Source organism: Chrysochloris asiatica, unplaced genomic scaffold, assembly GCF_000296735.1.
Source record: "Chrysochloris asiatica unplaced genomic scaffold, ChrAsi1.0 scaffold00340, whole genome shotgun sequence".
Taxonomy (NCBI): Eukaryota; Metazoa; Chordata; class Mammalia; order Afrosoricida; family Chrysochloridae; genus Chrysochloris; species Chrysochloris asiatica.
The window spans coordinates 1,922,438-1,938,184 of record NW_006408858.1 but is presented as its reverse complement, the minus strand read 5'-3'; the positions used below and the strand labels follow the sequence as shown (position 1 = coordinate 1,938,184).

General features: G+C 48.5%; 1 protein-coding gene across 1 annotated transcript; it reads left to right on the top strand.

The window, feature by feature from the left end:
• The first annotated feature begins 3,159 nt into the window (after positions 1-3,159).
• Positions 3,160-9,598, top strand: COMT (catechol-O-methyltransferase). The gene is made up of 4 exons (XM_006875846.1): positions 3,160-3,421; positions 4,420-4,613; positions 4,881-5,012; positions 9,392-9,598. The coding sequence occupies exons 1-4, from the start codon at positions 3,283-3,285 to the stop codon at positions 9,596-9,598; spliced, it is 672 nt and encodes a 223-aa protein (XP_006875908.1). The 5' UTR covers positions 3,160-3,282.
• The last annotated feature ends 6,149 nt before the right edge of the window (positions 9,599-15,747 follow it).

Here is a 15,747-nt window from a genome sequence, read left to right as displayed (position 1 = left end):
ATCTGTTTTGGAAGAAGTGCAGCCAGAGTGCTCCTTAGAGGCCAAGATGGCCAAACTTCATCTCTCATACTTTGGACATATTGTCAGGAGGGAACAGTTGCTAGAGAAGGATATCATGCTTGGTAAGATGGAGGGTCAGAGAAAAAGAGGAAGACCTCCAACGAGATGGATTGGCCAGGTGGCAGCATTGATGACGTCAAGTGTGGCAGCAGTAGTGAGGTTGGGCCAGGATCAGATATTGTTTCGTTCTGCTGTGCATAAGGTCGCAGTGAGTCGGTGCCGACTTGATGACACCTAACAACAACAACAACAACTTGAGACTATAAATTTTTATGGGAAAATAAAGCCTCATTTTTCTCCCTCAGAGCAACTGGTGGACTTGAACTGCTGACCTTACAGTTAGCAGCCCAACATGTAACCCACTACACCACCAGTACTCCTAGCTCTCCAAAAAGAATTTTACAATTACACTTCCAAAAGCAGTGAATGGGCTCTGGCCCCCATCCCAGGCAGTGGGCACCTGAGCCTGCTGAGGCTTCTGCTTTTTTCTAGAAACCGTATTGTATTTATCTGTTGCCTTTGCCAGTGTTTCTCTTGGATCGTTTTCTTATGAAATTGCATCTTTGTTTGTTTTTGTCAACTAGCTCTCAATGTTACATGTTATTTCCCAACTTATTAATTACTCTTTGTGGGATCCATCTCTCTCTGTTTTTCTCCCTGTTTTTCACTGGTACTAGTGCTTCAGCCTGGTATGGTGCTACGGGTTAATGCACTGGACTGCAAGGCTGGATTGAACCAAAAGGTGGGCAGTTCAAGCTCACCATCTGCTCCTCAGAAACCCTATACAGGATCTCTATGACTTGGAACCAACTCAATGGCACTTAACAACAACAACAAGTCCATGGGCCACCATGCATGCCTGCAGGACCATGCCAGTTCAGGCAAGGAGACTATCTGAGGTGTCCTGAACTGGGAGACACCCTGGGTGAAGACCTTGTAGCTTCTCAGATCTGCACAAGGCCAGCCACCAGGGAGGGGACTTAGATAGCAGGACTTCAGGTATATTTCAGACTACAGTTTCTGTTAAAGATTAGCTAAAGGCAAAAGAAATTCCTTGCTGATTAGATCAGCTTTGCTGCTAAACTAGAGCAGGGTCATGTAATCACTTGCATCCTCCCCCTGCCTCCATCTGACAGCCCAAGGAGACACTGCAGAACCACAAGGGAGTCTAAAGGCCACCTGGGGCCTTCTCTGGCAATTTCTGCAAGATCTCTTTTGGCTTTGTGGAAGCTGTCCCTGCTCAGGGCCATTTTCCCACCCCTCCGATTATCCATCCAGACTGTTTGGCCCTCTAAGGTGGCCTAGAAGGTACAGCTGAGAGTTAAGAAGCTAGGGGGTGGGCTGAGTTCAACCATGTTCCATAGACTCCCTTTAACCTGGAGATAAGACAGAAAAGAGGAAGGCCTGGTTGGTTCAAAGTGTGGTGAGACCTGGAGACACCTGAGTCCATGGACAAGGACCTAGCCACAGAGGGCTAGAGCTGAGAGCGGAGCATCCAGCTGATATGAAGTGAGGGGAGATGCATAAGAATACCCAAACTTGAAGATAGTACTCATTTGACATAGCCTCTATGGCTTGATAATCAGAACTGGACTAGAGGAAGATTATTATTTTTTTTTAGATAAAGGAAACGAGGGTAAATTGCTACAATTTGCTGAACTTGACCTATACTCATGGAGGTAGTAGCTCTAAATACCAACAGAGAAAAGGAGTCTTCACATCAAGTATCTATGCTACACAGGGTAGAAAGGGATAGGCAACTTAGGCATTGGCTACCTAAAATGAGGGGGCAATAAGGGCACAAAGTGACTGGCTTACAAACTTTCAAGAGGGAGTTTAGTTTAATAGTGTGTGAGGGAAGATGGAGTCCCCACTGAATAGTTTTCATCTTGTCTAGATGGGTCTGGTAAAAAGAGATGGGAATAAGATTTGTATGATTCAATAGTGAGTAATTGTTATCATGACTAATTGCAACTGCCACAATTGTAAAAGAAGTTTTGTAACAAAAACAGGGGACTAAGTTAATCTTACAGTCCAGAAACAGAGGACCCTAGGACCATCAAGAGAGGAAGGCACAAGCAGAGTGCGGGACCTTATCCAGAAAAGCAGCGATACCAGAGATGGAGGTAGAGATGGAGACATAGAGAGACGGAGCAGCTGAAGACTCTAGATTCATGGGAAGAGGGGGACTGAGAGCTGGTGGCCAGGAGGCAGACTTGCAGAATGTGCCCTTTGGTGGTGTAAATTATTGTATATGCCTGAGAGTTTAAAAAAACAAAAAGAGCTAAAATGAATAGAGAGAAATACTGTTAACTGATGGTACATGGAGGGGATTATAATCATTGTAATGTAGCAAGGTGTATGATTTGCTGAATGTAAAACTGATGATCTGCCCAGTAAACTTTCACCTAATTCACACACAAAGAAAAGCTGGGGGAGGGGGGCTGTCCTTCAACCAGGAATTGCCATTTGGCACTTAACAACAAGAAGCATATCCCTCACACAGACACCTCTTGGTCTCTGAATGGTTATACTTTGAGCCCTGGTTCCCTGTGTCCCCTGGCCCTGACATGTGGTCTGCTCAAGGCAGAGGCAGCAGAGTAATAAGGCTTGTGTGTAGCTTGTTAAGTGCCCTCCAATGGATTCTAACTTATAGTGACCCTGTATAGGGTTTCTGAGACTGTAAATCTTTGTGGGAGGAGAAAGCTTTATCTTTCTCCCGAGGAGCGACTGGTGGATTCGAACCAACAACCTTGTGATTTGAAGTCCAGTGCTTATCCTACAGATTCACTTGCACTCCCAACCACATCAATACAATGGGAGAAATGGTAACATCCTCAACCCCAACCCTACAAAAATGAGGAGAGAGTGAGTGAATTGCGAAAGGGGACATGTACAAAAAGGCTTCATAAAGTTTGTGGAAAAATTGAATTGAAAGATACTGGAATTTTTCTATGCACTTTTTGAAGCCCCCTCTTGCAGGAAAACATCCCAAGGCAGGGAACTCTGAAGTCCTCCTTCTGCCCTCCTTCTCTCCTCCCATGGACTTCCTGCTCTCTTCCCCGCCTTCCTCTGCAGTTCCTGGAGGGCATGCCCCTGCTATTGGCTGCTGCCTTGTTGGGGCTGGCGCTGCCGCTGATATTTTACCTGCAGTTCCGGTTTCGAGGCCTGTGCTTGATCCTGTGGAATGATCACGTTCTGCTGCCAGTCCGCAACCTGCTCATGGGTAACAGCAAGGAGGATCGCATCCTGCGCCACGTGCAGCAGTGTGCACGGCCCGGGAACCCTGAAAGCGTGCTAGATGCCATCGACACGTACTGCTCACAGAAGGAGTGGGCCATGAACGTGGGTGACGAGAAAGGTGGGCACTCGATGTGGGAGAGAAATAGGGCTAACTCTACAGTCCTTTTAGCACCCCATTTTCAAGGGGATTGAGAACCTAGGGATAGGCCCTGGTGGCAGTCGAGGAGCTGGTCTTGGAGCCCTGGATGACTGAGCAGCAGGCCTCCAAACCAAAACCCAAACTCACTGCCATGGAGTTGATTCCCACTCAGGGTTTCCAAGCCTGTAACTCTGCATAGACACAGACAGGCCCGGGTGGCAGTGGGGGAGCTGAGCTGCAGGCTTGAGTTAAGGGAAAAGGTGAAAGGGGGAACGGTTGTACAAGTCAGGACACTTGCAAGGGCTTGCACCCAGATTTGAGACCCTCTGAGCAGGGAGGAAGGTGGGGGAGTGGGTTCTGAATTCTGCATGCGTCACTTCCTTGAAGGCCTGCTGACAGTCTTGGACGGAGTCAGTTCCTGCACAGCCTGAATCAGGCCTGACTCCACAGCTGCATTGTCCCACAGAGCCAGACTCTAGGGAGGGCAGGCAGTGGGCTCCAGGGTGTGTGTGTGTGGTGGTGGTGGGGGGGGGGGTTGTTAGGCACACACAGTGCTGTGGCTAAGAAACTTGAGGGAGGGCCGGGCAGAGATGAAGGTATCTCCCATGGCCCTCCTCCATCCTGGACTCCAGCCAGAGGCACAGACTGGATCCTAGGGACAAACACATGTCAGAGTCCTGGATAGTGTCCGGTCAAGGATGCCTCATGCTGCCTGGGAGCAGTGGGGGGGGGGGGATTTCCACAGAGGACAGCTCTGGGTGAAGATGTTTTTCAGGGATCCAGGCGGGTGGGAAAGTAAGAAGGACTGGCCTGTTCAGAGGTATAAGAGACTGCAGGGAGAAAGTGGAAGCGCCCCTCAGCAGTGGAGAAGGGGAGGGAAGGTGAGGCCCAAGTCTCGAGATGTAGATTCTTATAAGGGGCTCCCACCAGCTGCACCCAGATCTGACTCAGCATGCCCCCCACCCCCTGTCCCCCAGGCTTGATTGTGGATAAGGTGGTGCGAGAGTGCCAGCCCTCTGTGTTGCTGGAGCTGGGCGCCTACTGCGGCTACTCTGCCGTGCGCATGGCCCGCCTGCTGCCGCCTGGTGCCCGCCTGCTCACCATTGAGCTCAATCCTATCTATGCCACCATCACTCAGCAGATGTTGGATTTTGCTGGTCTGCAGGACAAGGTACTGTGTTCCCCTGACCCCCTTGTTACAGAGGGTGGACGTTGGGGCTGGGGGGCCAGATGAGAGGACAGCTTAAGCTTAGAGTGCCTTCAGGTGCTTCCCCACAGCTCTGAGAGAGTGGTCTGTTGTAGAGAGCCCTGAGGAGACTCCCAAACCTGCACGGGAGGATGGGGAGTGAACTAGAGGTGTCTACATGAGATCTCTGGGCAGGACTGTCAGATGGGAGGGGTAGAGGTGCTGGGCATTCACATGGTCGCTGCCTTCCAGGTAACAGTTCTGGTTGGAGCGTCCCAGGACATCATCCCCCAGCTGAAAAAGAAGTATGACGTGGACACACTGGACATGGTCTTCCTCGATCACTGGAAGGACCGGTACCTGCCGGATACGCTCCTTCTCGAGGTGAGTCTTGTGTGCACATGCACATTCCCTGCCCTGTGCTTACTTCTGAATACAGATACAGAGGAGTCTGGCCCCCATCTTGGGCAACCTGGGCCACCCAGCCGAAGGTCAAGGCTTCCGAGTACGGGGGTGAGGGTGGAGATGTAGACAGCACCAAGCCAGGGTCTGGAGCAGTGGGGTGACAGCATGCCTGAGCTGCGAAGGTGCTATTGTGGCCAGAGAGCTAGGGCAGCAGCAGGAAGGGGGTGAATGCAGCAGAACCAGATGCCTGGCCCAGAAGGCCACCAGCCTTCAAGACAGCAGGCAACAGGTCTCTCGAGAAGGAAAAGTCACTGGTCCCCTCAACTTGGCCACAGGCCCAATCCCACCCAGAGAGGGTCCTGTGCCCTGACTTGACCACACCTCCCCCACGAGACTGGCAGAACTTGGGCATTGGGTTGGTCCTTAGCAAACAGACACTTAATGCTCATGACTTACCACCTGTCCTCATCCTGGGCAGCCTGGTGAAGGTGAGACACGATACAAAGAGCTCCACTGGAGGCACAGGCTGCTCCTCCCACTAGGTGCCTCACCTGGCAGACAGTCTGGGCTATCCCTGGCTGTCTGTCTTGGACATGCAGGGACGCTCTGCTATGTACCATTGGACCAAAAGTGCGAGGGAACCATCAATAGACCAATCAAGCCCTTCACGCCAAGGGAGCTAGGCACCTGGACAGGGACAGAACCAGCACCAGCACCAGCAGGGCAGGGCAAGGTCTGCCACTCCATGCCAAGTTGATTCCAACTCATTGTGACCCTGTAGACAGAGCAGAGATGTTCCCTGGGGTTTCCAAGGCTGTCAGTCCTTATAGAAGCACACTGCTTTATCTTTCTTCTAAAGAGTAGCTAGTGGGTTCAAACTGCTGACCTTTCAGTGAGAAGCCCAACACTTAACCCACTGTGCCACCCACCCACTGCCATTAAGTCTCTTCTGATTCATAGTAACCCTGTAGGACAAAGTAGAACTGCTCCGTAAGTTTCCAAGGCTATAAATCTTTACAGGAGTAGTAGACTGCCTTATCTTTCTGCTGAGGACTTTTTGGTGAGCAGCCCAGAGCTTAATGCACTGCACCACCAGCACTTCCTCCCAGCTGAGGGTCATACGTCAGGTATTGAGGGCACAGACTGGTTGCCTACAGGAGAGAAAACTCTACACCAGTAATGCATTGTGTGGCAAACTGGGGCTACGTGGGAGTTTCAGCAGCTCTGAGTTGTGTGGTGATTAAAGGGCCTGTATTTATAGAAAAGCAACAAATATTGCAGTTCAGTAACTAGGAAACTAATAGTTTTCTCAGTACTGCTGGTTCAAAGTGGGTAATTATCTTGAAAGAAACTAAGCAATGAATGGGAAATGACTTCAGATTTTCAGCTTGTACTCATCGGACCCCATGCTCGGGCTCTGTGGCCCTGTGATTGGCTCTGCAGGGGCCCAATCACCTCTTCCTCTGTGAAACAGAGGGGTGAGGGGGTCATCAGTAGGGGTAGCAGAGCAAGCTACAATTCCAGGTTCAAGGGTGGCTGCCCAGAGACAGCCTTTGTCCGTGTCACACAGGTGTGTCTGTGTAGGCTGCCTGAATATCCTCAAAACATAAAAATGACCCAGCCTCTTGCCGAGTCAGTTCCAATTCATGTGTGGCAGTACAACTGTGCTTCACAGGGCTTTCTTAGCCATAATCTTACCAGAAGCAGATGGCCAGGTTTGAACTGTCAACCTTTAGGTCGGTAGTTGAGCCACAGACTGTTTGCGCCACCCAGGGACCTTGACAGCTAGCTTTTCCCAGAACAAGTGATCTGAGAGAAAAAGAGAGCAAAGGAGAAGATGCAGTGCCTTTTTATAACCTGGTGTGGCACTGCAGGTTAATGCACTGGACTGCATCAAGTCAGTTTGAACCACAAGGTCAGTAGTTCAGGCTCACCAGCCACTCCTTAGAAACCCTATACGGTCGCAACTGACTCGACGGCACTTAACAACAACAGTCTAAAACCTTGGAGACCTGGGTGGCATTAATGGTTAAGGACTCAACTAGTACTTTAGACATGTTACCAGGAGGGACCTGTCCCCGGGGAAAGACATCATTCTTAGTAAGGACCCTCAGTGACATGTATTGACACAGTGGCAGCAACAATGTGCTCAAACAGGAATAATTGTGAGGATGGTGCAGGAGCAGGCAGTGTTTTGTTCTGTTGTATGTGGGGTTGCTATGAGTCTGACTTGACAGCACCTAAAACCACCACCAGCCAAAAGGTTGGCGTTTCTAACCCATCCACGATCACCTTGGTATATAGGCCTGGTATCTGCTTCCAAAAGCTCACGCTGCCTTGAAAACTGTATGGGGCAGTTCTACTCTGCACACATGGTGTCACTGTGGGTTGGATTTTATTCAGTGGCAACTAAAGTCAATTAGAAAAAAATCCAAAATACCATGCACCACCACCTGCGCCTTACTGCTTGTTAAAAGTGGACCACGGAGGCCAGCCAACACTCAAAGAGAGGGGATGCTATCTTGGACAACAGGCATCTAGAACTGTGGGCATACTCATGCTTGTAAAACCACCCCCTCATAGTACAGGAAGTTCCTTGACACTCCATGTCAGGCTAGCTGATACCTACTTCTGGCCATGACCTCTGGAGAATGCCGGATGGACCCTGCCCTTCAGAACGACACATGGGACCCTTCACATCCTTCTAAGGTAGCCATGATGATGAATGCATGGATTCTTAATGTTCCATGTCCTTAGATCTGTGGGTGACATTTCAATCATTGATGTCTTCTTCAATTTTATTCATGATCAGACTATCTCCTCTGTGGCCACCAGAGGTCCTCTGAGCCCATTTGGTACTACTGTGGTATTCTTGGAGCATTTTGTGGCTCATCTTGCCCATCTCCTGCCCCAAATCAGGTACCACCCAATAACAAGGCCTTGGGCTGGATGCCACTACTCCCGAGCTACTTGTTGTTCTAGGCCTTTTCAGCCAATCCCAAGTCAAACACTGCTGGAGAGTCTATTCACCGCAACCATAGAGGACAGAACTGCCCCCATAGGATTTCTGAGACTGTCAGTCTTACAGAAGCAGATAACCTCATCTTTCTCCTTTGGAGTGACTGATGGGTTTGAACCACTGATGTGAACAATCCAACGCTTAACTCACTGTACCATCAGGGCTCCTTTTCAGCCAGCAACTGGGATTTTTTTTTTTTTTTTTTTTTTAAGAGAATGTCCGTCAGATTCATACTGGTGCTTCCTGTTCCATTCAGGGCTGCAGAAAATCAGCCTCATAACCTAGCTGCTGTGTCTGCCACTCTGGCTACCTCAGCCAAACTTGGAGTGTGAAGACACTGTTTGTCTCAAGGGTCTTGCCCAGGAGGAGTGTAGGGCAAGTCCTGATTTGAGCAGCCCCCTCTGAAGGATTCAGGCCAGTGACTGGGGCTCATTTTTTCCACGTTGCCTGCTGTGTTTGGGATAGCCTTATTTCAACATACATCAGTATATACACAAGCTGCCTGCTCCCAAAGTCAAATCTAGAAAACAAGTCACTGGTCTCCTGCATACCTCATGCCCAGGCCTGCCCTTCCCTCAGGAAAACTTTTACTTTTGAGGTTCCCTGTTGCACTCCCCACTCACCACATTTTAGAGAAACTAAACATCCCCTACATGGTCCTTCACCTAAGCATGTACCCTGGAGGGTACTTCCTCTAGTAGTATGTCCAGCACCCCTTTCTTACACAGAGCCATCCTCCTCAGTGACCATGGTGTCCTCCAAGCAACCCAGGAGCTGGTGAACATGAGGTGTCAGAAATTGCAAGTGTTTGGGTTGGTCCAGAGCAGATCCAAAGAGTTTTCTCTTCCCTGCTGGCTGGCCACCCTATCCAGCAGCCCTACACGATCACCCTGGTCAGGCTTGATCATGGCTTCCCATGTCACACATCAGTTTCCACCCCAACAGCCCACACGCCCAGGCCCCAGGTACCTCTCAGAAGAGCCACGTGTTCCTGCCAAGGGGGATGAGGGACCCACTGGCCTTGGGGCTGACACACTGGTCTGAATCCTTGTCCTGCCATCTCCTTCTGCAAGCATTCTGGAGCACTCACTTACTGTGTGCCCTGCTCTGGGGCTGGGGCTCCATGGACAAATGGAGGGGCTGTGTTCCACAGCTGTGACTCATCCTCACCACAACTCTTGCTAGTAAAACTTAACAGAGTGGTTGGGGAAGAGGAGACCTGGAAGGAGAAGAGCCAGGGTTGGGGGCATAGACCAGAGGTACCTGTGGGTGCAACAGCCTGGAGTGGGCTGGCTGAGCATGCCTCACCCTTCTCCCTCCATCTGTCTCTCCCTTGCAGGAGTGTGGCCTGTTGAGGAAAGGGACAGTGTTGCTGGCTGACAATGTCATCGTCCCAGGAGCACCCAAGTTCCTGGAATACATGCGTGAGAGTAGTCGCTTTAAGTGCACCCATTACAGCTCGCATCTGGAGTACTCGGACGAGGTGGATGGCCTAGAGAAGGCCGTCTATGTGGGCCCAGGTCCCAGGGCCTCGGTGCAGCCCTGACCGCCCATCCTGCCCCAGGCTCCCTCTCCAAGCCTGTCTTAGGGTATGATGGACACTCCTGCCTTTTCTATGGGTCTGGGGTGGCCCATCCACACCACAGGCTTGCGAGGGAGGTCCCCGAGTCTTCTCTTCCCCGCTGCACCGAGCTATCACACACTGGTCCATCACAGAGCACCCTGGAGCACCCAGTACAAAAATCACCATTATAAAGCTGCTAGGAAACATTTGCTTCTAGACTGACCCAGAGCAGGTTCAAGATGGTGCCTACTCACTGCACTGGCATTCTGAGAAGTTTCTTTCAGGTCTGGCTCCCGTGGGCAGGTCCTCGGGCTGACAGAGGCATCCATGAGATGCAGGAAGTAGGGGGTAAGCTGGGAATATTTGAAAACTGTCAGGTTTACCATCACCAAGTGGTAGCAATGCCTCAGTGATGGCACTTGGACCAAAAGCTCTTAGCACGCATCTGGTTTTTTGGGTTGTTGTTTTTTGTTTTTGTTTTTTTTTCAAGAATTAAACTTGATCACTTGTAGCAATCTTACACAGCAATGTCATGTTTAAAAGATATCAAAATAAAAATTAAAGATACCTAAACATAGACCACCACTTGGCAGTCAGTTTGTGATGTGTATGTTGCTGTGATGCTGGAAGCTATGCCACTGGTATTTTAAATACCAGCAGGGTTACCCATTGTGGACAGGTTTCAGTGGAGCTTCCAGACTAAGATGGAGAGGTGGGCCCCAGACTAGGAAGGAGAAGGGTTAGCCATTGTCTGCTATCATGCCAGAATATGAGCCAGCCCCTAAATTGAAAGGAAGAAGAGCTGCCTTCTCAAAGCTGATCTTCAAGACATGGATAGAGTAACGCTTTCAGGACCTTCATTTGCTGATGGGTAACAATTCAAACTGATGAGAAGCAGCCACAAATATCCATTAATAATTGGAACACGGAATGTACGAAGTATGAATCTAAGAAAATTGGAAGTCGTCAAAAATTAAATGGAACACATAAAGACTGATATCTTAGGCATTAGTAAGCTGAAATGGATTGGTATTGGCGTTATGAAGCAAATAATTAGATAGTGTACTATGCCAGCAATGACAAATTGAAGAGGAACTGTGTTGCATCCATCATCAAGAGGATTTCAAGGTCTGGCTTCAAAGTACAATGCTATCTGTGATAGGATAATATTCACATGCCTAAAAGGATGATCAGTGAATGCCACTATTATTCAAATTTATACATCAACCACTAAAACCAATAAATGAAAACTTCTATCAACTTCTCCAGTCTGAAATTGATCAAATAGGCAATCAAGATATATTGATAATTAATGGTGATTGGAAGGTGAAATTTGGAAACAAAGGATCAGTAGTTAGAAAATAATGGCTTTGGTGGTAGAAATGATGCTTAAGATTACATGATAGAATTTTATAAGACCAACAACTTATTCATTACAAATACCTTTCTTCAACAACACAAAGGGTGACTATACACATGGACATCAACAGATGAAATATACAGGAATCAAATAGTCTACATCTGTGTGAAGCAACGATGTAGGAGGTCAATATCAACCAAGACGACCTGGGGTCAGGCTGTGGAATAGACCATTAATTACTAACAAATCCATCAGGGCTAAAATATGACCTTGGATATATCCCATTTAGAGACCATCTCAAGAACAGATCTGATGCATTAGTTACTAATGACAGAAAACCAGATGATCATCTATGAAGGAATCAAAAGATCATTAAAAAGACAGTAAAGAAAAGCTCAAAATGGTTATCAGAAAAGGCTCTGAAACTTACTTGCTCTTGACTGTAGAGAAGCTAAAGCGAATGGAAGAAATGAAGTAAAAGAGTTCCAACAGAAAATTTCAAAGGGCAGTTTGAGAAGACAAAGTCAAATATAATGAAATGTACAAAGACCTGGCCTTAGAAAACTAAAAGGGAAGAGCACGCTCAACATTTTAAGCAGAAAGAACTGAAGAAAAACTATAGTTGCAATATTGAAGAATACTATGAGCAAAGTGGAGTCCAGGTGTGGTGTTGTAGGATAAGCACTGGACTGCTAACCGAAAAGGTCAGTGGTTCAAACCCACCAGTTGCTCCTCAGAAGCCCTATACAGGGTCGCTATGAGTCAGAACTGACTGAATGGCACTTAACAATAATAACATGAGCCAAACGGAGTATGATGGCATTGTAGGATAAGCACTAGTCTGAACCACAAGGTCGGCGGTTCAAGCCCATCAGCTGCTCTGCAGGACAAAGATGAGGTTTTCTGCTCCAAGATTTACAGCCCTGGAAACCTTATACAGGGTCAGTATGAGTCAGAATGGATTTTGACAGCTCTTAACAACGTGGGCAGAATATTGAACATTTCAGGAATCATCACAAGAAGACGGAAGGATACAGAATCACTGTTCCTAAAAGATACTCAACTACTTGAAGAGGTAGCATATGATCAAAAGCCAATGGTACTGAAGGGACTGACAAAGAATAAGGCTCCAGGAATTGACAGAATACGAATTGGAATATTTCAACAAATTGATGCGGTGCTGGAGGTGGTCACTTGTCTATGCCAAGAAATTTGGAAGGCAGCTTTCTGGCCAACCAATTGGGAGAGATCATTATTTGTGTCCATCCCAATGAAATGTGACCCAATGGACTGTGGGAATCATCTAATATTATTATTAATATTATATGCAAGTAAAATGTTACAGACAGAATAGCACTTGGAACCAAGGATATCATTGCTGATGTCAGATGGATTGTGGTTGAAAGCAGAGAATACCAGAAAGATGTTTACTTGTGCTTTATTGACTATGCAAAGGCTTTCAACTGCATGGATCATAACAAACTATGGATAACATTGTGAAGAATGGTTATTATAAAACAATTAACTGTTCATGAAGAACCTGTACAGAGACCAAGGGGCTGTCATTCAAACAGAACATGGGGATACTGACTGGTTTAAAATCAGGAAAGTTGTACACCAGGATTATATTCTTTCACCATACTTACTCAGTTTGTATGCTGAACAAATAATCCAAGAAACTGGATTAACTAAAGAACACGGCATCAAGATTGGAAGAAGAGTCATTAACAACCTGCAATATCCAGATGATACAACCTTGCTTGCTGGAAGCAAAGAGGGCTTAAAATACTCACTGATGAGAAACAATGACCACAACTTTCAGTATGGATTGTACCTCAGTGTAAGAAAAACAAAAATCCCTACATGATAAATGGAGAAAAGACTGAAGTTGCCGGAATTCATTTTACTTGGATTCACAATCAATACTCATGTAAGCAGCAGTCAATAAATCAAATGACATACTGCATTAAGCAAATCTGCTGTAAAAGACCTCTTTAAAGAGTTCAAGAGCAAAGATGTCAGTTTGAAGACTAAGATGTGCCTGCTCCAAGCCATATTTTCAAACTCCCTGTATGTATGTGAAGGTTGGACAATGAGTAAGTCTGACCACTGAAAAACTGATGTATTTGAGTTACAGTGTTGGCAAAGAATACTGAAAGCACCATGGACTGCCAGAATAACAAATCTGACTTGGAAGAAGTGCAGCCAGAATGCTCCTTAGAAGTGAGGATGGTGAGACATTTTCTTTCAGACATGTTATCAGTCCCTGAACAAGGACACTATGCTTGGTAAAAAGGAGGGTCATCAGAAAAGAGGAAGATCCCCAACAAGATGGCCTGACACAGTGGCCAACAACAATGGGATCAATAACAACCATTATGAGGATGGTGCAGGACTGGATAGTGTTTTGTTCTATAGCACATAGGGTTGCTGGAACAAGCTCGGAGCACGTAGCAACAACAAACATCTAAGAGACGAGATAACTCAGTACCTTCCTTCTCCACTGTGTGCTGCTGCCTCCTCCCCCTGTTGCCCTTGATTTTGCCATGAGACACTCCCATGTTGCCCTTGACTAATGCTTCCACCATGTGCTCACCAGCTGGGTCCTGTGGTGTCATACCCAGCCCAGGGTCTCCCAGTCATCAACAGAGAGTTGGCCCTACACAGCACTGCTTCAGCTGTGAAGGGGATGGAACACCTGGGATAGCCCCACAGGAACGCCATGGGCTTGGGGTGAGCCTCATCTGGAGCCTGTCCCACTTGGGAAAATAAACAAGGCCATCCACCAACACTTAGCACCCTTCTCTAAGCAGGCACAGCCAGGCATGTTGGGGGCAGTGATGCTCTCTGTCCACCACCCCCCCAACCACCACATCACGCATAAGTACCCCTCCTTCATCCCATCAGCTGTGTTTACGGAAGAGGGGGGTGACTTAGGGGCCGTTTCTGCACATTGCCCTGCAGACAAGTGATGAAACACTTGGTCCACACAAACCTACTGCCATCAAATGGATTCCAACTTGGTGACCCTGTAGGACAGTCGAACTGCTCCCTAGCGTTTCCAAGGTTGTCACTCTTTACAGTAGCAGACTGCCTTATCTTTCTTCCTCAGAGCAACTGATGGGTTCCAACTGCCAACTTGGTAAGCAATTCAACACTTAACCCACTGTACCACCTGTTGGCACACATCTTATCTAAATCCAGAGTTCTCTCAGCCCCACCTTGGCCTCTTAGCCTAACCCCATCACTGCCCCACAAGCTTCCCAAGGCCCCATCAGCATTCCTATACCCAGGATGGGCAGCCTTGGGCCAGGACAACACCCCTAGGTGCAAGGTTCAGCTACAACCAAATATTCCTACTTTCTTTCAAGAGGAGGCATGTGTGAGGTGGGGGATGTACACAGACCAGTTTGGATGTCTGCCCACTGCTCACCCAGGCAAACTGAGGCTTCGGTTCTTTGCAAGCTGCCCGGGATAAGAGACCTGAAATCATATTTTCCAGTACGTTCCTTTGCATCTTTTTTTAATTTTCAAAATTTCTTACAAAAATCTAGATGTTTACCAATACAGTCTTCTTTTGGTTTCGTTTTTAATGTTTGTGTTTTGTCAGTGTTCATCTTCTGTTTTAAGCTACAAACAGCAGGCACTGAACAGCGACCCTCCACTGTTGCTGAAGGTCAGTCCCAGAGGCTCTATGGGGGCAGCCTGGGCAGTTGCAGCAGCTCAGCCCAACCCATGGGGGCCAGAGTCTGTTTAGGATAAGTTGTTTCCACTGCCTGGGGCTCCGTGCATCCTCAGGGCTCCCAGGGAAGGACTCCCAGGGCTGAGAGGGGCCATACTTAGTCAGAGCTCATGTGCTGCTTGCAAAGTCTTTGATGGGCTGCCAGCTCCATCGGGTGGCACTCGGGTCTGGGGAGTCCCTCCACCCGCCATCCATTTCCTGCTCTTACCCTCTAGCCCATGGCTACCTATGTGTCTGGTTCCAGTCCCTGTTCTCCAGGGCAGGTGTCACACAGCCACTGTGCATGCACTCATGCTCCTACGCCTACACCAGGAACTCTTCTTTTGTCTACTTTGTCACCCACTGAGCCAGGTCATCTTCCTGGGTGCCCCTTGCCATCCCTGGCAGCCTGGCCTTTACTTTCACACAGCACCATGTCAGTAAACATCTAACTCAACTTGGGGCCTAAGGAGTTAGGAAGACTGGAGCTCAGGGAGACAACAGGGGTGTCTAGAAGGCCTGGCCCTGGCTGGAGGGAGGGGGAGGGCTGGAAAAGGCGCTGCCAACCCCTGCCACTAGGGGGCTCCAAACTCCACAGTAGTGTCTGCTCAGCGCGGCCGCTGGAGGTTCCGTTCTTCCCTTGATAAAAATTCCTAAGGATAAACTGCTGGACTCCAACCCTGAGGAAGGAAAAGAGGGGAAGATGGGTACCACGTCATGGACACCAGCAGACTGTCCCAGAACTGGCTGAGCAGACAGGGACTCAGTGTGACCTCTGGACAGCATGACAAGGGGGTACTGCCTGGCCCATTAGGGTGGAGGCATGGGCAGTGCCCTTGCAGGATGAGCTGACCAGAGCTCCTTGGGGGGACCCCCAGTGCCAGCCCAAGTGCGTCTGTATGGCGGCAAGGTGGACCCTCACCTGCTCACCTACAGCTGCTGTAGTAGTGTGGGCCCACCTGAGCCTTAGCATCAGAGTCAGTTCCAACTTGCATTTCCTTGTGGAGGTATGACAGACCATCCCGGGTCTGGCCCCACCTCCTCAGGCAT